Here is a 23,157-nt window from a genome sequence, read left to right as displayed (position 1 = left end):
GCTGTAGCTGCCAGCCTATGCCACAGCCACAGCCACAGCAACGCGGGGATCCAAGCCACGTCTGCGACCTACACCACAGCTCACGGCAACGCCGGATCCCTAACCCACTGAGCAAGGCCAGGGATCGAACCTGCAACCTCATGGTTCCTAGTCGGATTCATTAACCACTGCGCCACAACGGGAACTCCTACTCATTCTCTCTTCAGCTACATCTAACTTGCTTTTTCACTGATTCATTGTGTTCTTAATTTTGATTATTGTATTTTTATGGGAGGAGATCTATGTGGTTCTTTCAAAATTCTGTTGCGGCACTTCTTAATAAAAACTCGTTGACCGCAGATATTTTTATGCTTGTCTTTATCTCCTTTAAACACAGTAAGCAGAGTTCCCATCGTGGCTCAGTGGTTAACGAATCCGACTAGGAACCATGAGGTTGCAGGTTCGGTCCCTGCCCTTGCTCAGTGGGTTGAGGATCCGGCATTGCCGTGAGCTGTGGTGTAGGTTGCAGACGCGGCTCGGATCCCGCGTTGCTGTGGCTGTGGCTGTGGCCGGCGGCTACAGCTGACATTAGACCCCTAGGCTGGGAACCTCCATATGCCACAGGAGCGGCCTTAGAAAAGGCAAAAAGACAAAATAAATAAATAAATAAATAAATAAACACAGTAAGCAACAGATAATTCCAGTATCTTAAATCTTTGTGGGTCAATTTGTGTTTTTTAGTTTGCAACTGGTTCTTTTTTTTTTTTTTTCTTTTTGTCTTTTAGAGCCACTGCACCCGCAGCATATGGAAGTTCCCAGGCTAGGGGCTGAATCTGAGCTGTAGCCACTGGCCTATGCCACAGACACAGCAATGCCGGATCCCAGCCACGTCCGCCACCTACACCACAACTCATGGAACACTGGATCCTTAATCCATTGCGTGAGGTCAAGGATCAAACCTGCATCCTCTTGGATTCTAGTCAGGTTCATTACCACTGAGCCAGGATGGGAACTCCTGCAATTGGTGCTTGTGCAAGTTTTCGTATTTCTCTGGTATGCGTGATTATCTTTGACTAAGAGTTGGGTCTCTGAAAAAGTATTTTTAGAAATAATTTGAAATAATTAGAAATGGTGAACATGAAAAGATATTCAATACTGCTAACTATTAGAGAAATCCAAATCAAAACTATACTTCACACTTCACACCAGTCAGAATGGAGGTTCCCAGGCTAGGGGTCCAATCAGAGCTGCAGCTGCCAGTCACACTTCACACCAGTCAGAATGGAGGTTCCCAGGCTAGGGGTCCAATCAGAGCTGCAGCTGCCAGCCTACATCCCAGCCACAGCTACGCCAGATCTGAGGCACGTCTGCAACGCACACCAGAGCTCATGGCAATGCCAGATCCTCAACCCATGGAGAGAGGCCAGGCATCGAACCCGCATCCTCATGGATGCTCCCAATGTTAAGGTTTTGAGATTTGCGTTGTTGTGTAGCAATAGTTTGTTCTTTTCAATGTTGTTTAATCCACACTAGTGCTGTAGGTGTTTGGGACGTTCCAGTTTGGGGCTATGACGATTAATGCTGTTGTGAGCATTCTCATTCGTGAACTGGGTCACACGGCATGTGTATGCTCAACTTCAGCGCTCGCCCAGTGTCTTAGCTTGGGCGGCTGGAACAAAGTGCCTTGGACAACAGACATTTATTTCTCACAGTTCTGAAGGCTGGGAAGTCCAAGATCAAGGTGTCAGGAGACTTGGTTCCTGGTGGAAAGTCCACTTCCTGGCTTGTAGACATCTGCCTTCTTCCTGTGTCTTCATACGGCCTTTCCCCGAAAGAGAACTATTGCCAGCTTCCTCTTCAAATTAGGGCACTAATTCCATATGGCCTTTCCCCAAAAGAGAGTTATCTTCCACCTGCCTCTTCTAATTAGGGCACTAATTCCATCACAAAGGTCCCACTTTCGTCATCTCATCTAAACCCAATTACCTCCCAAAGATCTCCCCTCCTAATACCATCCCAGTGGAGGGTAGGGGGCATAAATATTCAGGATGTAACACATATTTTTGTCTCCTGCTTTGGCGTCAACCCGTGATCCCCACAATCAGTTGGCGCACAAGAGTGCACCAGTGCTTTTGCCAGGTTTTCCTTTCCAGCTGCTGACACCTATTCTGCAAGTTTGGTGCAGGGTAGGCAATGACAAATACTTCTCAACTCTTGATCTGCCAAATGTGATTTTAAGGCACAGGGATGGTGAGATGTTCCTTGATTCTGAAATGTTAAAATGGGGGGAGGGGCGAGGAATACATGCATTTTAGAATTGATGAGATAAGGTATATGATCAGGACCAAAGACCAAGCCCTGGGGACTCTGACTGTTACAGGGGGCGGAAACAGACGATGGAGGGTCAGCAGAAGAGGCGGAAGGAACTGCCAGTGTGATAGGCACACAGCCAGGTGAGTGCATGTCTCAGAGATCAGAGAAGAATTTGAAAACTAAGGGAATGGTCAGAGTTCCCTTGTGGCGCAGCAGGTTAAAGATCCTGTGTTGACACTGCTGCGGCTCGGGTTTGATCCCTGGCCTGGGAATTTCTGTATGCCATGAGTGTGGAAAAAAAAAAAAAAAGGAGGGGGGGAGAGAAAGGAATGGTCAGTGGTGTCATAAAGTCTGATAAGGACAGGGAGATCTCTAAATATCTTGAAATGGAGGTCATGCTGTCTTTGTTGGGAGCTGTTTCAACGAATTGGTGGAAACAAAATCCCCATTAAACAGGGCAGAAAGAGACTTGAAAAATAAGTCAACAGAGATAGGAAATACAGGAGTTTCCGTTGTGGGTCAGCAGGTTAAGGACCCAATGTTGTCTCTGTGAGGATGTGGGTTCAATCCCTGGCCTTGCTCAGTAGGTTAAGGATCCGGCATTGAGGGAGGGCGGGGGCAGGAGAGAGGGGATGGATGGACTGGGGTTTGGGATTGGCATATGCACACTGATGTATATGGAATGACTGGCCAACGGGGTCCTGCTGTATAGGACAGAGAACTCTACCCAATATTCTGTGATAATTTATGTGGGAAAAGAATCTGAAAGAGAATGGATGTGTGTGTATGCACAAGTGAATCACTTTGCTGCACAGCAGGAATTACCATAACCTTGTAAATCAACTATACTTCAACACAACTTTAAAAAGTTGAAAAAAAGGAGTTCCCGTCATGGCTCAGCAGAAACAAATATGACTAGTATCCATGAGGACACAGGTTCGATCCCTGGCCTCACTCAGTGAGTTAAGGATCCAGGATTGCTGTGAGCTATGGCATATGTCTCAGATGTGGTTTTGACCCTGAGTGGCTGTGGCTGTGGTGTAAGCCAGTGGCTACAGCTCTGATTCGACTCCTGGCCTGGGAAACTCCCTATGCCACAGGTGCAGCCCAAAAAAGACAAAACAGTAAAATAAAATAAAAAGTGAGAAAAAAAAAAAAAGGATCCGGCATTGCCAAAAGCTGCAGCGTATGTCCCAGATGCAGCTGGGATCTGGTGTTGCCAGATGTAGCTGTGGCATCTGGCCACAGTTGCAGCTCTGATTTGACCCCTAACCCAGCAACTTCCATATGCTGCCTGTGCAGCCCTAAAAATAAAAGAAAAGGAAAAAGAGATGGGGAGATTAAACAGAATATTTGCTTTGAAAGGGCAAAAAGAAATGAGCTGATAATCAAAGGCAGACATGAGCTTTTTTTTTTTAAGATTTAGAAGTTCTTTATTTAAAAAGCGAAGATTTCTTAAAACTGTATTAGGTGACTCAAAGATGGCTCTAGTGATGAAAACAAAACTGATGCATGAAGAGAGTTCAAATAAAATAGTTTGAGGAAATGCTATAGTTGACATAGGCAATATTTCAAAATTAATATGTGAGGATATAAATCATTTAAAAACATTTGAATTTGTCCCTCCAGATCCACTTCCCACCCTTCTCTCCCCTACCCTCTCCTCAGGAGGTGACCTAGGTAGAGGAACATCTATGGGTTCCCTTGGGCTTTGGTTTCGGTTGGGTTCAGCCAATGGGAGCCCAGCAAGAGATCAGAGGATGGGGAGGAGGGGGAGAGTGAGGGATTTCTCAGTCTCACTTCCTGCAAGGACACCTCAGCCAGGATATGCCCTCACTGGAGGTCACCCATCTCCCCTGATAGTTCCTTTTTCCCACTGGTGCCTCTTCCTGCATTCCTGTGGGCTTATGATGCAAACTTCTCTGCTACTACACACCCCCAGGCAACTGTCCCCCCCAGGTGTCCCTCCAGACCCAGCTACACTCATTAACACCCCCTTTGTAATGAACCGTCTTCTTTGTGCACCTGTTTCCCACTGGGATCTGAATATATTTAAAAAGGAGTAAAGCTAAATATTAATGTTTAATGTGTATATTTAATATTACATTTACATACAATGATTTTCTCTCTATTTCAAGAAGTTTAGGAGTTGCCGTAGTGGCGCAGCGAAAAAGAATCTGACTAGGAACCATGAGGTTGCGGGTTCCATCCCTGGCCTTGCTCAGTGGGTTAAGGATCTGGCGCTGTCCTGATCTGTGGTGTAGGTCACAGACAAGGCTCGGATCCTGCGTTGCTGTGGCTGGGGCTTACGCCGGCGGCTACAGGTCTTGATTAGATCCCTAGCCTGGGAACCTCCATATGCCGCGGGTGCGGCCCCATGAGCTTTTTTAAAAGAGGATTTTAAGCCATGTTTGTAAACGAATTTGCATGATTCAGCAGTGAAGCAGAAATGAATGGTACACAAGAGAGAGGGATAGTCTTCGGCGTCTAAGTGGAGGGAATGAGCTTAGGAGCAGGAAGCAGGGGAGAAGAGTTGGGCGCCAATAAAGCTGAAGGCAGGAATGGGGGCAAATTTGTCACAGTCCAATATTCGGGCCAAAGAACGTCAGGTTCTGGGAGTTGCTTTTTCTTTCCCTAAAATGGGCACGTGTTTGGCAGCTCAAGAGGACTGTGCCCTACTACTCTCGCCAACCCCTGGCCAGCAAGTGAGGGCAAAGGGTTAACCACGAGGTTAAAGGTCTGCGAGGTAGCAGGACGCATAAGCTTCACCTACACCACCTCCGGGCCTGCCAGTTTTCACCAAGCCCTCACCTTCTCATTTCTGGACCATGTTACACGTTCCCTCCCTTCTCCCGCTCCCCTACACGTCAGAAGCATAGGTAGAGCTGGAGCCTCGCGCCGCCCCGCCCTCGGTCTCTATTGCGCCTGCGCACTAGTTCCTCGGCGCCCCGGCCCCCAACAGGCAAGCTCGTTCTCGGCAGCTCGCTCTCGGGCGCGCTCCCGGGCGGCGCCTGCGCAGAAGGACGAGGAAACTGGTTCCCCCTGCGGTCCCGGCGCCTGCGCGCTGCGGGCTCCGGGCCTCCCGGCCTGAGGTAGAGGAGCCGGGAAGATGGCGGCTGTGGTGGAAAATGTAGTGAAGCTGTGAGTGGCCGTTTTCTTTTCCTCCTAGGCCGGGAGGTCTTGTAAGGGGCCTGGGAGTAGGGGGCGGTGCGGGAAGGGACGAGGCGGAGAGAGGGCCTTGCCTGGGCAGGCCATGTTGCGACTCCTAGTGGGGAGGGCAACCGGAGACTCCGGAGGAGACGTTGCTCTTTGGAAACTTGTGGAGGCCCTGAGGGGGGCACACGGGAGCCCCTAACGGGCAGCCTCCCTGAGGGGCTGTGCGGTCTGGGCGCTCCCTTCGGGCTGACGGTTTCCAGAGTATGGCGCCCTGGTCGCCCACGAGAGACAGTCCCGGATTCGCTCCCCAGACGCCTCAGTCCGGTGGAGCCCGGCCGAGGGCGGACCCGGGAGCGGCCGGAGCCCCCGCGAAGCCCCGCCGCCGACCCCTCCCCATCGGCCGCCCGCAGCCGGCCCTGGGGGAGCAGGCTCCGCAGCCCTCGCGCCGTTGAGCCCCGCTGGGCTGTTTTGTTCTAAACAGCCCGGTGACGTTCCGGGGCGGGGGGGTGGTCCTCGAGTGTCAGGTACCCAAGGCCAAGAATATTCCGGGGGAGAATTTGTTGCAGAGCTGGTACTGAGGGGAAAGAACTTCAGGGAAGAGGGCCTCTGTGCCGGCCAATCCCAGCCACCAAAAGCGGGCACTGGACCGATGCAGAGCCCCGGACGCCCCGGCTGCCCGGCTATGCAGTACTCTTGGGCTGACAGATTTCGAGCGAAGTTAAAGTTCGTGGTTGTTCGGTAAATGGAGAATCCCGTTAGCTGTGAGTTAAAGATGCTTGGAGACTTGATTTAACCCAGCCCCCTCTGTGAGGAAGAATCTGAATGAGTTTTGCAGCTCCGTGCCCCGTGGGCGAATAGAGCAAGCTCCTTTTTAATGCGTAAATTTGGCTTGGTGCAGGGGTAGGAAGATTGAGAGGTGTCTAGTTGTCCAGTTAGGGCTTTGGGATTTTGATTGGGTGACAAGGTAAAGGTTTGGGAACTCTGTCTGTCTTGGTGGTGGGCTGAGCCCCCCAAGGGCCCCTTTTTAAGGGTGCGGTGGCGCTCTGCCTCTTCTTGCCTGGAGCCTTTTCTTTGCCAGTGCTTTCCCACTTCCATTAAGCTAAGTGCCTTCTCCTTCTGTTCTTGTGGGGTTTTTTGTTGTTGTTGTTTTTAAACTTGCTTTCAGCTCCATCCTGCTGCCTCTTTCAGCCACCCCTCCTCCCAGCACTATTATCTTTCTCTCTGATCTGCCCACTCCAGTTTCCCCAGCTCTCTCTTCAAGCTGACATTTCCCTCAATTTAGAAATGACGCTGTTGATCTACCATTTATATAGTTATCCTGCCTGACTCAGATGTTCTTTGTTTCCCTGCCTTTCTCTTTGTTGACTCCCCCTGTCCCGTTGTAAGGGAAGGTTCTACACAGACTTCATGCTTCTTGAAAAAGAATCAAAGCTTCTACCTTGGAAATGTTACTGTACTGGGGGAATGTCAGACTTGCCTAGCTGTTAGCTGTGAGCTCAAGATTCGTTGAGACTTCATTTAAGAGTTATATGTAATGAGGAGTTCCCGTCTTGGTGCAGTGGAAACCAATCTGACTAGGAACCGTGAGGTGTCGGGTTCGATCCCTGGCCTCTCTCAGTGGGTTAAGGATCCAGCACTGCCGTGAGCTTGGTGTAGGTCACACACTCGGCTCAGATCCTGCATTGCTATGGCTGTGGCATGGGCCGGCAGCTGTAGCTCTGATTAGACCCCTAGCCTGAGAACCTCCATATGCCTCATGTGTGGCCCTAAAAAGACAAAAGACAAAAAAAGAGAGAGAAAAAAACAAATTGTATGTAATGAGATTCTTTGTCTTTATGTTGGAAGACTTTCATCCTGTAAATAGGGCTACTAACCCTTTCATGTGATGTTGGGAGTGAAGGGTTGCCCATTTAAACAGAGCATGACTTCTTATTTCTCTTTAAAGAGCTGTAGAGATTGTGAGGGTCACCAGCCACTGATTCCTGAGTACCAGTAATGAGAAGCCAACTACAGTTGATGCGGTTTTAAACAGAACTTGCCCTTTTTAAAAAGAGACTTCCATTCTCCTCTTACCATTCCCATCCTGGAAAGAGGTGTTTTTCTGACGCTTCTCTGGATCATGGTGTGCCTAGTCTCTGACAGCTGAGGTTATGCAAGGAGGTCAGGACTACTAGCTCATTTCTTCTGACTCGCATCTTTTTCTAGGAGAATTTTCCTATTTGTAAATTCTCTGCCCCTCCCAAATGTGATGTCAGAATTCAAACAATCCTTTAAGGGGTCTTACTAAGTCAAAATAATAGTATAAAGAGTTGCGGTTGCTGACTGGTTTTGAAATCTCCTGAGATCTGGAGAATGATGTTAACTTGAAATTTCTTAAGAGATCTCTCTCATTCTCTCTTGCTCTGTCTTCATCAGATCCTCTCTCCCTCCAACGTGTGTTTCATTCTCAGCTCTGTTACTCAGGAGACAGTTTGCCCCACCTTCTGAAATCCCGCTTAACTCACAAGAGCTCTGATAGGATATCCCTCATCCATCCCCCTCAAACTGTTTGCAGCCTCCTTGCTCTGAATTTGCAGCTCTCAGCCTGTCTGGCCCTTCCTTCCATTTGACTTGCAGCGTCAGTATCAATTCCCATCAGCAGAAACAAAGGAGCTGCTGCACTTAGCCTTGTTTATCCAATTTTCCTCTGTTTAGTCAAGACAGGGCTGCCTCCTAAAGGCGAGCAAATATGAGCCTGTTCCCTTCTCTCTACTCTCCAACACAGGATTCATGCCTGCCTTAAATTACAGTCATTACAGCTCATTGACTATCTTGTGGTCTCACTGCTTTGTGTGCAGTGTGTGGCTTTCAATTTCTGGGAACGTGCTAAGCTGTGCCTTAGTGGTCTATTGTGGCTGCCCAGTGAAAGCCCCCCTCAAATTCCAGAGCAGGGTTTGTTGATGTAGCTTGAGTTATGGACATAAGCAACAGAAATTTGCTCTGTTCAGCTTTTCATGCTAGGAGTCTCCCTCTTGTAGAATATGTCAGAGCTTATCCAAGCTCAGCCTCCCCAATCTATAGCACAAGAACCGAAAGTCCATGTGGGTTGACTCATGTCTGTGTTTACGTGATAACTTGCAGCCAAACCAGGTCTTTTTACTCCCGACTCAGGTCAAGATGTCCCAGACACCTTCAAGGGTACTGAGGATATTGTGGGGATGAGGTCATCTCTGCCCTCAGCTTGTTTAAGATTGATTGAATAGAGTTCCTGTCATGGCTCAGTGGTTAACAAATGCGACTAGCATCCATGAGGATTCGGGTTCGATCCCTGGCTTCGCTCAGTGGGTTAAGGATCCAGCGTTGCCATAAGCGGTGGGGTAGGTCGCAGATGCAGCTTGGATCCTGTGTTGCTGTGGCTGTGGTGTAGGCTGGCAGCTACACCTCCGATTCAACCCCTAGCCTGGGAACCTCCACATGCCGTGAGTGTGGCCCTAAAAAGACCAAAAAAAAAAAAAAAGATTGATCGAATATATAAATATGAATCACTGTAGTTAGTTTAAGCTCCAATACTAAAGTGCTTGTTAAACCTTTTTTTTTTTTTTTGTCTTTTTGCTATTTCTTTGGTCTGCTCCTGTGGCATATGGAGGTTCCCAGGCTAGGGGTCCAATCGGAGCTGTAGCCCCTGGCCTACGCCAGAGCCACAGCAACGCTGGATCCGAGCCGCGTCTGCAACCTACACCACAGCTCAGGGCAACGCCGGATCGTTAACCCACTGAACAAGAACAGGGACCGAACCCGCAACCTCATGGTTCCTAGTCGGATTCATTAACCACTGCGCCACGACGGGAACTCCTGCTTGTTAAATCTTGAAGGATGTGCAGTTTTGCAGCTTTTTAAGCACTTAGAAAATTCACATCTCAAATTGAGTCCAGAAGGTTCCTTTCCTTAAAAATTTGATGGTGTGAGAATGAAGAAGGGCCTAGGATAGGCGTTCGAGCAAACAGGTTTTATACCAGAATTATGGTAGTCAGTAGAAACTAGGCTTCAAGAGTGTTTAGGTATTTTCAGATGTTTTCCATTGATTGTGAAATTAGTATGTAGAATTAGTTGAATAAACACCTACTTTAAAATTCAAAAGATACAAAATGGCACATAGGAGAAAGTCCCCTAGTCACCTGGCTATTCTTTTTGGAGGCCTACAGTTTCTCTTCTACCACTTGGCTGCATAAATGGTAGCATTCTGTAACATTCCTCAGACCCGTACCCCCCCCCACTTATGCTGGAGATTGTTTAATATTAGTACATGAAGAGCTTCCTTTTTTTTATGGCTAAGTAGAATTTCATTGTATAGATATCGTTTATGTAGATAAAGTTTATATACATGTAGTTTGCTAACTATAATTTAGTAAGTCCCCCAGTCCTTTTGAACTCTTTTCTCATTTGTAAAAAGGAGGTAACCTCTTCTCAGAATCCTGAGGAGTAAGAGAAATAGCATCTTGGCTAGCGCAGGGTTGAACTCATGAGAGGCGCAGAATGAACATTATTTTCTTCCCGTCTTCATGGGTTAGACTAAGGTCTGATGAGACATGATGAAATCACGTGTTCCTGACAGTAATTTTTTTGTAAAGTGCCTTTCCTCTTAATGGCATAGTGAAGGGGCTTGGAGTCCCATGAGGCAGAAATGGAAGCAAATAAAAGCAGAGTGACAGTCTCCTAGTCCCTTGAGCCTTCTAGAGAAGCAGGTGGCAAAGGAAAGGGAATGCACAGTGCCTCACACCCCTCCCCCAACACACACACACACACACACACACACACCTGATTTTTGTGTTTCCTGCAGCCTTGGGGAGCAGTATTACAAAGATGCCATGGAGCAGTGCCACAATTACAATGCCCGCCTCTGCGCTGAGCGCAGCGTACGCCTGCCTTTCTTGGACTCACAGACTGGGGTAGCCCAAAGCAACTGTTATATCTGGATGGAAAAGCGACACCGGGGTCCAGGTGAGGGTCCTACTCAGGAGCACGAGGAGAAAGAAGCTTCCTCACCTTAGGTGATGAGCCATCTGAAAGGGTTTTCCCTACTGCTTTACACCCATGGGTGACTGGTTTCCCCTGATTAGAAGCCCGTCCAGGAAGGATGAAGCGTCTTTGCTTTCTGCAGGGCTGCACCACTGAGGCTCTTGTTGGGCTTTGGTGAGCTGTGTGTTAGCCAAGGCCCCTGAGCTTACATCTGTTTTTCTTTTCCATAAACCATGCCTCCCCCAGTTGCGAGGCCCTCACTGTCCATATTCCTCCCTTGCTCTAGAACTCAGTCAGAGCCTACTCACATAGAAAGTGTTTGGTATTTATCATTTTCTATGACTGGGGGTTGGGGCTTGACTTCTTTCTTCCTTCCACAGGTTTGGCCTCTGGGCAGCTGTATTCCTACCCTGCCCGGCGCTGGCGGAAAAAGCGGCGCGCTCACCCTCCTGAGGATCCGAGGCTTTCCTTCCCATCTATTAAACCAGGTAAAGCGCACTCCTCCTTGAGCAAGGGCGTGGCCTGAAGCATAGTAAGATGCCTGCTAATCACCTGTTGTATTCCATACCCGATGCTAGGTCCTAAAGATAATAGGATGAATAAGATGAGATTCTTTTCTTTAAATAACTCAGTCTAATAGAGGAGACAGATAAACAGATAAGTTAATGGTGCCAAGTGAACTACAGTGCCTTGGTTTCTGGGCAGCCATAGACCAGGAGACAGGGACTGGCTTGTGGCTAGTCTAGTCCTGTGTAGACCTGGAGAGGTCCTCTTTCAGCCTTTAGGAGCCTCACCTAACCCTGACCTTGCTTGCAGATACAGACCAGACCCTGAAGAAGGAGGGCCTGATCTCTCAGGATGGCAGTAGTTTAGAGGCTCTGCTGCGCACTGACCCCATGGAGAAGCGAGGTGCCCCAGATCCCCGAGTTGATGATGACAGTCTGGGCGAATTTCCTGTGACAAACAGTCGAGCACGGAAGGTACAAGAATAACACTGTGGTTAAAGGGGCTTTGATGGAAACCATCCTCCTCTTCCCCAGAGGCCACACAGCAGTCCGAATTGAAGTGGGTCCCTGGAGTTCTGTTCCTGCACCACTTACCACTCCTTCTCAGTACAGACTCTCACTCATTCACTTTTTTTTTTTTTTTGCTTTTTAGGGCTGCACCTGTGACATAAGGAAGTTCCCAGGCTAGGGGTCGAATCGGAGCTATAGCTCATGGACACAGCCATAGCAACGCTGCATCCCTAACCCACTGAGCAAGGCTAGGGATCAAACCTGAATTCTCATGCATACTAGTCAGAGTCATTTCCGCTGCACCACAACGGGAACTCCGGCATTGGTCTTCTTTTGTCACCAAAGTTTTTTGGTGCTTACCAACAAGGAAGATAGAACTATACATAAAAACAATGAGAGCTAAAAATATTCCAGGCACTGTACTAAATACTTTTCCATCCTTCTCTCCAATCTCTACAACCCCATTTCCCACATATAGGGAGGCTGGAGTTCCTGCTGTCTCAGCAGGTTAAGAACCCAGTTAGTATTTGTGAGGATGAAGGGTCAATCCCTGGCCTCATTCAGTGGGTTAAGGATCCAGTGTTGCCACAAGCTGTGGCATAGGTCACAGATATGGCTCAGATCCCTCGTTGCTATAGGCCACCAGCTCAGCTCTGATTTGACCCATAGCCTGAGAACATCTTTATGCCGCAGGTGCAACTGTGAAAAAGAAACAAAACACGTAAAGGGAGGCTGAAGCAAAGTTAAAAAAAAAAAAAAAAAGTAGCTTCCCACAAGGAAGCAGCAAAGCTCTAATTTAAATGTAGGAAATGAAGTGTCAGAGGGAACCACTGATAACATGCTTCCAGGGTGGCAGTCCACAGGCAGGAGAGGGCATGGCTACCTCGGGTATCAGGGAAAGTTTTATGAAAACATGGCATTTGATTTGGCCACTTGGAGATGGTGGGAAAGGCATTCTAAGTTAGGGGAACAACATGAAGAGAGGCCCAGAGGAAGGAGAACCCAGAACATTGAAAGAACAGCAGTGAGGCTGGAGGGAAGGGGCCAGGTCACAGAGGAGGTTCTGGGAGTTCCCTTGTGGGTCAGTACGGTAAAGATCAGCATTGTTACTGCAGTAGCTCAGTCGCTGCTGTGGCACAAGTTTGTTTGATCCCTGGGACCTTTTTTTTTTTTTTTTGTCTTTTTAGGGCCACACGCTTGGCATATGGAGGTTCTCAGGCTAAGGGTCAAATTGGAGCTGTAGCCACCAGCCTGTGCCACAGCAACACGGGATCCAAGCCACATCTGCAACCTACACTACAGCTTATGGCAACGCCAGATCCTTAACTCACTGAGCTCACATCCTCATGGTTACTAGTTAGGTTTATTATTGCTGAGCCACAACGGGAACGCCTATTTTTATTTTTTTATTTTTGCTGTACCTATGGCATATGGAAGTTCCCAGGCTAGGGGTCAAATTGGAGCTGCAGCTGCTGGCCAGCTGCAGTGCTGGATCCTTAACCCACTGAGCAAGGCCAGGGATGGAACCCGGTTCCTCGTGGATATTAGTCAGATTCGTTAACCACTGTGCCATGACGGGAACTCCCCTGGGAACTTCTTCATGTGGTACGGCCGGGGGGGAAGAGAAGAACTAAAACAGAGGAGGTTCTGGGCAGCCTTGGCCCCCCGTTGTTGGGGAGCTTTTGGGTGTACCTTATTTCTGCCTGTCCTAATCCTCTTGTCCACTCAGCGGATCCTAGAACCGGATGACTTCCTGGATGACCTCGATGATGAGGACTATGAAGAAGACACTCCCAAGCGTCGGGGCAAGGGGAAGTCCAAGGTGAGGGGCCAGGGTGCGGCCTCCAGCCTGAGGGAGTGGGGATTTATTGCTTATTGTTTTCCCACAGTTTTATTACCTGTTGTCATTTTCCCTCTTGAGTGAGATTCGCAGCCGCTTCCAGGTGAGTCTAACTCTTTAGGCCGAGATACCTTAGTTAAAGGCATCTTTTTGCTCTTTTTTCACAGGGTAAAGGTGTGGGCAGTGCCCGTAAGAAGCTGGACGCTTCCATCCTGGAGGATCGGGACAAACCCTATGCCTGTGACAGTGAGTGCCTCGCGAGTGGGTGGGTAGTCCTTGCCTTGGACCCAGCTCCTCGGGATATGAGAGGAGGGAAGGTTGTGTTCTTGCTCAGAATGGTAAAACAAGCCTGAACTCTTGTCCTGCCCCTGACTGGTTCCCTCTGAGATCCCTGAGGGGTGCTGGCTTCTGCTACACGACGGGTGGGCCCTGCATGTTCTGGGGGAGATGTCTGCTGTCCTCTGGGGTGGGGGTGCCAATAGGGGGCACACCCAGCAGGCAGAGTTGGCCTCTCAGTAAATGGCATTCAGGTCTGCTTGCCTCAGTCGAACCAGAGCCCCAGGAGTCCAACACCGACTTTTTCAATGTCTGTTCTCTCTCCCCCTTTTCTCTGACTCGCCCCACTTCTGTCCCTCTACCCTGGGAGCACCATCGCCGCTGAGGTTTCTCTCTCGTTTGCTCTGCTTTCCTGCTGCTGCCGCACCTGTCTCGAGTGTATCAAGGCCTTCTTCTCATGACTTTTCTTTCTGTCTTTCAGATAGTTTCAAACAAAAGCATACCTCGAAAGCGCCCCAGAGAGGTAGCTCTCTCAACTTTTCAGACTTTTGGTTTTCCTATCCCTTGTCCCACCTCCCTTGTTCCTGCCTTTCTCATCTGTGATGCTGGTTTTAAACTGTGGAATGGCATGCGGATAGGAGCAGTGGGCCTTCTGTTGTGCTCCACTCCTCACAGCCCTGGAAGCTGCCTTTACCACTGCTTGTCTCCCACAGACTTGCTCCTAGGGCTGCTCGGGCCCACTGCATGGGGTGGCTTCAAAAGCGTTGTAAAGAACGCATTACAAACAGATCCCTCTGCTGCCCCTTCCCCAAAACAGACACGTGGTGGTCAGCTAATGTTCCCTGCCATCCGCCACCTCCTCCACCCATCCCTTCCTCGTCCCTTTTCTGCTGCCCCCTTGCTCTTTTTGGTATCACTGCTCAAGAGTACAAGATGCCTCATGGGGATCTGCTTTCTTGCTGGTTGGTGAGGTTGGGTGGGGCACTGATGTGGGGGTGTCTCTGAGTTTCTTTGGGGAATAACTACTCCAGCAGATTAGTTGATAGGTGATCCCCAAGAGGTCCACCCCCTGCTCGTTTATCCACATTGGGCAGAGATGGGCTGTGTGGTGTATATGGGGTAGTGTGAACCTCCCGCATTTACTGAGAGGTAAACAAGTTTGGAGTCCCTCCTCCCTTCTGTCTGTCCTGCCATATTGCAAGGCTATAGAAATTCCCTTTCCTTCCTGACCTGGAGCTCCCCAGACTATTCCCAGGGCAAGTGGTGATGGGGCAAGGGCTCAGCCTTCCTAAGAGCCTGTGCAGAAGAGTAGAGATGGCCTTGGGCTGGGGTTAGTAGGAAGAGCCATGCAAGCCAGAGAGCCTCAGGACCTGAGGTTCCTGGCCAGGGGGAGACAGCTCCCACTGAAGGCCTGTCCCTGAACAGAGCTGATGGGGGTGGTTACCTTTGCCTCAGGTAGAGCTCCCAGCTTAGGGGGGCAGGGATATGGCCCTCTCACGTCCTAACACTGTTCTCTGTGATCTTTAACCCACTCAGTTTGCGGAAAACGTTACAAGAACCGACCAGGCCTCAGCTACCACTATGCCCATTCCCACCTGGCTGAGGAGGAGGGCGAGGACAAGGAGGACTCGCAGCCACCCACCCCGGTTTCCCAGAGGTCTGAGGAGCAGAAATGTAAGCGGAGGTGTCAGAGCTGGGGCAAGCAGGAGTCGGCCAGCCTGCAGGGATGTTGAGAGACCCAGAGGCCCACATGGGCATCATCAGAATTCCTCCCTTCTCCCTGTAGCCAAGAAGGGTCCCGATGGATTGGCCCTACCCAACAACTACTGTGACTTCTGCCTGGGGGACTCGAAGATCAACAAGAAGACAGGACAACCCGAGGAGCTGGTGTCCTGTTCTGACTGTGGCCGCTCAGGTACTTCCAATCCAGGGCCAGGGCTGCCGCAGCCGGCACCCAGTGCCCAAGGGGTTCGTGGCTTGCCAGTGTCCAGTGGCTGTCACAGTCAGCCAGGGTCACCTTGCTTCTTCCCCATTGCTGGCTGCCTCTCACTCGATCCCTCCCCCACAGGGCATCCGTCCTGCCTCCAGTTCACCCCTGTGATGATGGCAGCAGTGAAGACCTACCGCTGGCAGTGCATCGAGTGCAAGTGCTGCAACATCTGCGGCACCTCTGAGAACGACGTGCGTAGCCCGGCCCCGCCCCCGCCCCCGCCCCCAGCACACTCCTCAGCTTTTACTGTCCTCTCCACCCGTGGGAACTTGGATTTGTTAGGCAGGTGTCCGACGCTGTTCTAGGCACTGAGGACACTAAAGAAAAGGTGTCCTGCTTTCATGGAGTTTACATTCTTGTGGGAACAAACAATAAGCAAGAAAGTTAAGTGACATTTTTATGATGTTCCATGAAGAAAATGAAACCAGTAGTGTGGCAGGGAATAATTCAATAACTTTTAGGCAGCCAGGTCTTATTTTGTTTTATTTTTGTCTTTTTTAGAGCTGTACCCACAGCGTATGGAAGTTCCCAGGCTAGGGGTCCAATTAGAGCTGTAGTTGCTGGCCTACACTACAGCCACAGCAACTCCAGATCTGAGTTGCATTTTTCGCCCACACCACAGCTCACGGCAAAGCCAGATCCCTAACCCACTGAGCGAGGCCAGAGATCAACCCAAGTCCTCATGGTTCCTAGTCAGGTTTGTTAACCACAGCCATGATAGGAACTCCTCTTTTGATTTTTAATGGCCTCACCCATGGCATATAGAAGTTCCCAGGCCAGGGATTGAATCTGAGCCACAACTGCAACGTACACCACAGCTGCATCAACGCCGGATCCTTTAACCCACTGCACTGGGCCGGGAATCGAACCTGAGCCTGTGTAGTTGGAGCTTAACCCACTGTACCACAGTGGGAACTCGGCCTTTTTCTGAGGGGGTGATGTTGGTTTTGAGCTTTGGATGATACAAAGAAGATAGTCCAAGGAGATTTGGAGGAGAGTATTCCCAAGAAAGAGCGGCAAGTGTAAAGGCCTAAAGGTGGACACGCCAAATGGATTGAGACCACTGTAGCCAGCAGGAGCCCTCCTGCAGTGGAAGAGCAAGTAAAAGACAAGACTGGAAGGCAGGCACCATCAGGCCTGAGTTTAATCAGGGGTGATGTAGTTTGTCTTACATTTTAAAAAGATAACTTTGGCTGCTCTGTGGAAAACGGGTTGAAGGGAACACTGTGGAGACCATGAGATCAGTTAGGGAGCTGGCGGGGGGGGGTCCAGGTGGAGTGACAGTCACTCTGGTTTTCTGTCCAGAGAATCCCATGTCTGTTCTTACCTGCCATCCATCCCACCCCTCCTATAAGCAGCAGCAGTGTCTACAGAAGCCCTCCTTCCTAGCCAGCCCCAACGGCCCAGCTGAGGCCCACTGGTCATTCACCTCCCCCTTCCTCTTCCATCTTGCCTTCTCTAGGACCAGCTGCTCTTCTGTGATGACTGCGATCGTGGCTACCACATGTATTGTCTCACCCCATCTATGTCTGAGCCTCCTGAGGGTATGTTTCCTGGATCTCTTATTCGGAACAGTTTTTTTGGTTTTGTTTTTTTTTTAGGGCCGCACCCTTGGCATAGGGAGGTTCCCAGGCTAGGGGTCACATCGGAGCTACAGCTGCCAGCCTACACCACAGCCACAGCAACGAGGGATCCGAGCCCTGTCTGTGACCTACACCACAGCTCATGGCAATGCCAGATCCTTAACCCCACTGAGTGAGGCCAGGGATCAAACCCGCATCCTCACGGACACTAGTCCAGTCCATGAACCCCTGAGCCAGGACAGGAACTCCCGGAACAGTTATTTTTAGTCACTTGGAAAATACTTGACATGAAATGAGTTCTCGTATCTGTGATACATTCTTCCAGATGAGAGAGTAGGCACTTTGCCTTCACTCAGTTCAGAGTGCTTTCCTAGCATTGCAGCTTTGAGGGTTTAATGTTTGTATGTTATCGCCAGATAACATTTACAAACACAGAAAAATCAACAGCCTAAGGGAAAACATGCTGAGCAGAGAAAGATTAACAGAAGGAGAGATTTGTTTTCCTCCAACCAGTCCTGGAAACTCAGTTCATAGTTTGTTTGATGTGAAACTTTAGTTTCAGCATTCCAGACTTGACACGTTTGATTCATTTCTGCCAATTCTAGAGAGGGAGTTGAACCTGGAGCCTGAATGAGTCGCACGGCCCCTCTGGTGCTTAACAGTGCTTCAAGTTTATGGAAGATCTTTGATGAAACCACTGGTGGCACCAAAAAGTAGCTGCCTCCCTGCAAGTCTTAGCCCATCCAGATTTCAGTGCCAAAGTTCCTTCTTTATAGAAATTCAGAAGGAAGACACAAATGCCCGGTAGCTGTTACTGTGACAAAGGATGTGGGCCAGCATTACAGGGAGAGAAAGCGGCTCCTGTGTGATGTGAGCTGATTTGGAGTGTAGGTCAGACTGCTGTCACCCCCTAGAGGAGGAGGCCTCTGACAAAGTCTGAGGACCCTTTGGCAGCTGCAGGGGAGCACTCAGCTCTTGCCTGTCATGCCAAGTTATAAATCTGCTTTGGGAAAAAGTAGTATGTTTTGTGTTTTTGTTTTTAACCATAAAATGTCACTTCACAGACACAATTCTGAACTTACTGTAGAATGGCTTTCCTACTGCAGTACAGTTAGACACTGATGTGGTGCAGAGTTGCAAGCAGCTGGGAGGCACACCCCTTAGGAACCATCAGATGGTCTCCGCGCCAGGTCAGAGGTTAGCAAACTGTGACCTGCTGTCCAAACCTAGCTGCCGCTAGTATCTATAGCTCAAAAGCTAAAGGTGATTTTTACATTTTTTTAAGGGAGGGTTTTTGTTTGTTTTTAGGGCCACACCCACAGCATATGGAGGTTCCCAAGCTAGCAGTCGAATCAGAGCTACAGCTGCCAGCCTATGTCACAGCCACAGCAACACAGGATCTGAGCCTCATCTGTGACCTACACCACAGCTCACAGCAACACTGGATCCTTAACCCACTGAGTGAGGCCAGGGATCAAACCCACATCCTCATGAATACTAGTCAGATTTGTTTCCACTGTGCCACAGTAGGAACTCCCTGTTTGTTTTTAAAAACATGACTAAGACCGTATGTGGTTAAAAAAGCTTAAAATATTTAATGCTTGCTGGCTCTTTACAGAAAAGCTTGTCAACTGCTATATAGTGACCTTTGGGTTAGAAAGGACCTTACTTTTTTTTTTTTAGGGCCACACTTATGGCATATGGAAGTTCCCAGGCTAGGGGTGAAATCAGAGCTGCAGCTGCTGGCCACAGCCATGACAATGCAGGATCTGAGCCTCTTCTGTGACCTACACCACAGCTGACAGCAATGCCAGATCCTTAACCTGCTGAGCGAGGCCAGGGATGGAACCCATGTCCTCATGGATACTAGTGGGGCTCGTTACCGCTGAGCCACAGCGGCTACTTCCAGACCTTACCTTTTTTTGAGAGTCACAAATCCGAAGAGCTGATAAAAGCTGTGGATTCTTTCTCCCAGGATAACGTTCAAATACACATATGTACAATTATGCTTATAATTTCATGGCAATAAGGGCTAATTTTGTTTCTCAGGGAAGAAGAAGCATAAAAGAATACAATTATAGCAAATATTAATGAGCTAGGTATGAGCCAGTTTTTTTGTTTGTTTGTTTGTTTTTTCCTTACAAGGGACATTATTTTCTGACACTAGATTTGGGTCACAATTTAGGTCATATTTGGCCCTTTTTTTTTTGCTGTGCCCAAGACATGTTAGAAGTTGCCATTTCAGGGCCACACTACAGCAGTGACTTGAGCTGCTTCAGTGAAAATACACATCCTTAACCTGCTGCACCACAAGGAATTCTGGCCCCTTTTTCTTCTCATTGTATCCTCGGCCTCTGCTCAGACACCTAGTGATGCCAGGGTACCCTTCTCATCTTTCCATGTGTTCACAGAAAGCTGTCTTATGTATTGGTTTCTCTAGAATCAGTATTGGTTTCTTTAGAGCCTACCTTCGTGATCTTTATTCTAACTTTGGGGCCATTAGAATGAAGTCTGATTCTTCTATAATCACAAGTTTAAAGTTGAGGGAGTTCCTTTGTGACACAAAAGGGTCTGGTGGTGTCATTGCAGTGGCTCAATCCCTGGGAACTTCCGCATACCACGGGCATAGCCAAAAATAATAAATAAATAAATCTGAGTTGCTTTAAAAAAGTTCTATCTGCTGGGGTCTTCTTTAGCAGTTCTGATTTGAGAGAGCCGAGAGGGCCTGGGAGTCTGTTCTGAAAAATAGCCTTCTAGGTGATTATTTCTTTCATGTCTGTTGAGAATTATTTTTCATACTTGAAGACTTAGAGTTCTGCCCTACTCAGGATAACTGTGAAACTTTACTACTGCAGAACAGCGTCTCCAGTCCTCCCCATAGCTGGCCCTGCTCCTGCAGGTGAGGTGTGGGGAGTAGAACAGCAGGTGGGTTTGTGTGGGGCCCATCCTAACCCCATTATGTTTCTCTGCAGGAAGTTGGAGCTGCCACTTGTGTCTGGACCTGCTGAAGGAGAAAGCTTCCATCTACCAGAATCAGAACTCCTCTTGATGTGGCCACCCCGACCCCCCATACATCTAGGGCTGTTTCTCTCCTCCGCTCTTGTTTTTCATACCCACCCTCCCTTCCTCCTCCCTTTCGCAAGCCCAGAGAACCTCGGGGTGGTCATGCCAACCTGCCTTTGGCAGCAGCAAGCTGAGGTGGCAGCTCTGACCGCCTCTGGCCCCAGGCCCTCAGGGAGAAGGGGGCAGCACACTGCCCCAAGGTGTACCTGTGGGCCCAGCCGCTCCCTGCTCTCCCTGAAATGCATTCACTCTCTCTGCCTTGGGCCCCAGCCCTGGTGATCTCGGAGTTCAGTGTCCTGTGAGAAAGAGTGGCAGAGCAGCTCACTTCTCTCTCAGCTCTGCCTCCACTCTGGTCCCCAGGGTTTTCCCTTCCCCTAGAGGTGAGCCAGGATGGGGCCTCTGCAGAGAGCAGCTGGGAATGAGAACTGAGCAGGCCGAGGTGGTGCTTGCGGGGAGCTTCCCATGCCCTTCGTGCTGCTTAACCTCATCACCTCCTTCCCCCAGAGGGCTTTCTGGCTGGCTGTTCCTGCTACCCAGGAGCCAGGATGCTGGCTCTGCCCTGTTCCTGCCACCCCACCCCAGGGGTGTAGCAGCTTCCCCTGCTTCTTCCTCGAGCTCGCCTGGCTCACCCTCCCAGGCGGTCTCTAATGACTGAAGCATTCCCTCCCTTGTGACTTTCTTTTACATCCCCGCCTAATTCCCTTCGGTTTTGTGGGGGGAGAGGGGAAGCATCAGGGGGCCAGGCCGGCAGCTTGGGGGCCACAGGAAGGTGTTGGATAATGTGCCTGTTTTTTAACTCGACGAAAAAGCCTACCTCCGCAATCCCCTTTTTGTTCTTCCTGGACCTGGGCCTTCAGCTCCTGCCCTTAACTGAATTGGAAGCCTCTGCCTCCTGCTTTGTGTGTCCTGGCTCCTGGGTTGTGGGGAAGCCACATAGACATCCCTTTCTTCCCTTGCACACTCGCTTGCAGCTGGTACGATCTTCAAACCCTGATTCTTCAGTTTTCTGCCTGGTGACACTGACATTAAGTAGCTGGGGGGACAGTCCATGCCAGGACACCCTGGAGTGTCCTTCCCCCTTGGCTGTGGGCAGGCCCTAATTCACTCTCACTTTGGAGTTGAGGTGTCTTTTTTTTTTTTTCTCCCCCTCCCTTCCTTCCTTTCCTTCTTTCCTTCTCTTTCTCTCTTTTGTTCCTGTATTCTGAGCATTAGTACAATAAACATTTTTACACGGAGCCCTCTGCTGGATTGTTTATCTCCAGGCCTCCTTTCCTGGTTAAGGCCAATTCATCCTAAAACTTCCTTCCTTAGGACAGTGGTTTTTTGGCTTCGTTTGTTTTGTTTGTTTGTTTGTTTTTTTGTCTTTTTGCCATTTCTTGGGCTGCTCCCTCGGCATATGGAGGTTCCCAGGCTAGGGGTCGAATCAGCTGCAGCCGCTAGCCTACACCAGAGCCACAGCAATGCAGGATCCGAGCCACGTTTGTGACCTACGCCACAGCTCACGGCAATGCTGGATCCTTAACCCACTGAGCAAGGCCAGGGATCGAACCCACAACCTCATGGTTCCTAGTCAGATTCGTTAACCACTGAGCCATGACGGGAACTCCTGGCTTCTTTTGTTTTTATGGCCACACCTGTGGCATATGGAAGTTTCTGGGCCAGGGATTGAATCTGAGCCATAGCTGTGACATATGCCACAGCTGCAGCAAGGCTGGGCAGGGGATCGAACCCACACCTTTGCAGTGACCCAAGCTGCTGCAGTTGGATTCTTTTTTTCTTTTTTTTTTTTTTTTCTGTTTAGGGCCGCACCTGCAGTATATGGAAATTCCCAGGCTAGGGGTCAAATTGGAGCTGCAGCTGCCAGCCTATGCTACAGCCAGTGGCAGTGCAGGATCTGAGCCATGTCTTCGACCTACGCCACAGCTCATGGCAACGCCAGATCCTTAATCCGCTGAGTGAGGTCAGGGGTCGAACCCAGGCCTTCATGGATACTAGTCAGACTCATAACCTGCTGAGCCACAACAGGAACTCCTTCAGTTAGATTCTTAACTCCACTGCACATAGTGGGAACTCCATGGACATTAGTTTTGAAGCATAGCTTTTCCCCCCCAAATTAAATAAAACATTTAACCTCAATATAAGTTGACAGAAAATTGGATAATTTGTTTTAATTTCTATGTACATTATAGCTGTTACAAAATTTGGGTTAAAATCAACTTTAACCCTTTATTTCTGTGTTTTAGTTAGTTTGGAGGAAATTCTGGATTTGTATGTGCAAGCGGTGAGACAGATTTATAACAATTGAGCTTTTTAGTTTCAGAGATACTTAACATAGGTCCAGAAGCTTGATTAGAAGCTTGATGATTATATAAATATAAAAGAGTTAATGACACAGGAAAACTCTATCACCATGAGGACGCATTAAAGCTTTCTGTATGAATAATGAAGATGAGGAGAGGTACCTCCGCCTTGCTTGCCTGAAATTGGTTTTAATTGAAGGCAAGTGTGTGTGAACTCGGCCTATAGTGCAGCCATGCAAACCTTCCTCCAAGTATATTTACGTGCACAAGAGTGAGTTTTTCTTTTCCTGCAAACCAACATTTTAAAGGTATGAATCAGTTATGACACCCCCCACCCCCGAAGTATCCTCAGAGTTTTCTAGGACAGTCTGAAAGCCACTTTTTTATTGGGAGGCAGTGAGTGGCCTGGGCCCTTGTGTTCAGTAAGTAAGCAGGGTGCTCCAGTTTGGGAACTGCGTTAGGGACGGGGCACAGCCCCATCATGTCTGCGCGGAAGTAGGCCTGGAGTCAAGGCAGTCAAGCAGTGATCCTTGGTGGTTGAATAGTCTAAGGCCAGAAAAGATAGTAAAAGGAAAAAGGTTAAAAATGAGAATGCTGGAGTTCCATTGTGGCACAGTGGAAATGAATCTGACTAGTATCCGTGAGG

The 23,157-nt window shown here is 49.1% G+C and overlaps 1 protein-coding gene across 2 annotated transcripts; it reads left to right on the top strand.

Annotated features, from left to right (window-relative positions):
• Positions 1–5,304: 5,304 nt before the first annotated feature.
• Positions 5,305–21,446, top strand: DPF2 (double PHD fingers 2). Of its 2 annotated transcripts, XM_047775304.1 has the most exons (12): positions 5,305–5,433; positions 10,265–10,425; positions 10,824–10,931; positions 11,260–11,423; positions 13,189–13,281; positions 13,467–13,545; positions 14,057–14,098; positions 15,112–15,249; positions 15,362–15,490; positions 15,644–15,756; positions 17,028–17,109; positions 20,121–21,446. In XM_047775304.1, exons 1-12 carry the CDS (start codon positions 5,402–5,404, stop codon positions 20,195–20,197), a joined length of 1,218 nt encoding a protein of 405 aa, XP_047631260.1. In that variant the 5' UTR covers positions 5,305–5,401; the 3' UTR covers positions 20,198–21,446. The 2 variants fall into 2 exon arrangements, with proteins under 2 accessions (XP_047631260.1, XP_047631261.1); XM_047775305.1 differs by lacking the exon at positions 14,057–14,098.
• The last annotated feature ends 1,711 nt before the right edge of the window (positions 21,447–23,157 follow it).

This window comes from Phacochoerus africanus, chromosome 4 (genome assembly GCF_016906955.1).
Source record: "Phacochoerus africanus isolate WHEZ1 chromosome 4, ROS_Pafr_v1, whole genome shotgun sequence".
Lineage (NCBI taxonomy): Eukaryota > Metazoa > Chordata > Mammalia > Artiodactyla > Suidae > Phacochoerus > Phacochoerus africanus.
The sequence above is the reverse complement of the archived record's forward strand: the minus strand, read 5'-3'. Positions and strand labels throughout refer to the sequence as shown.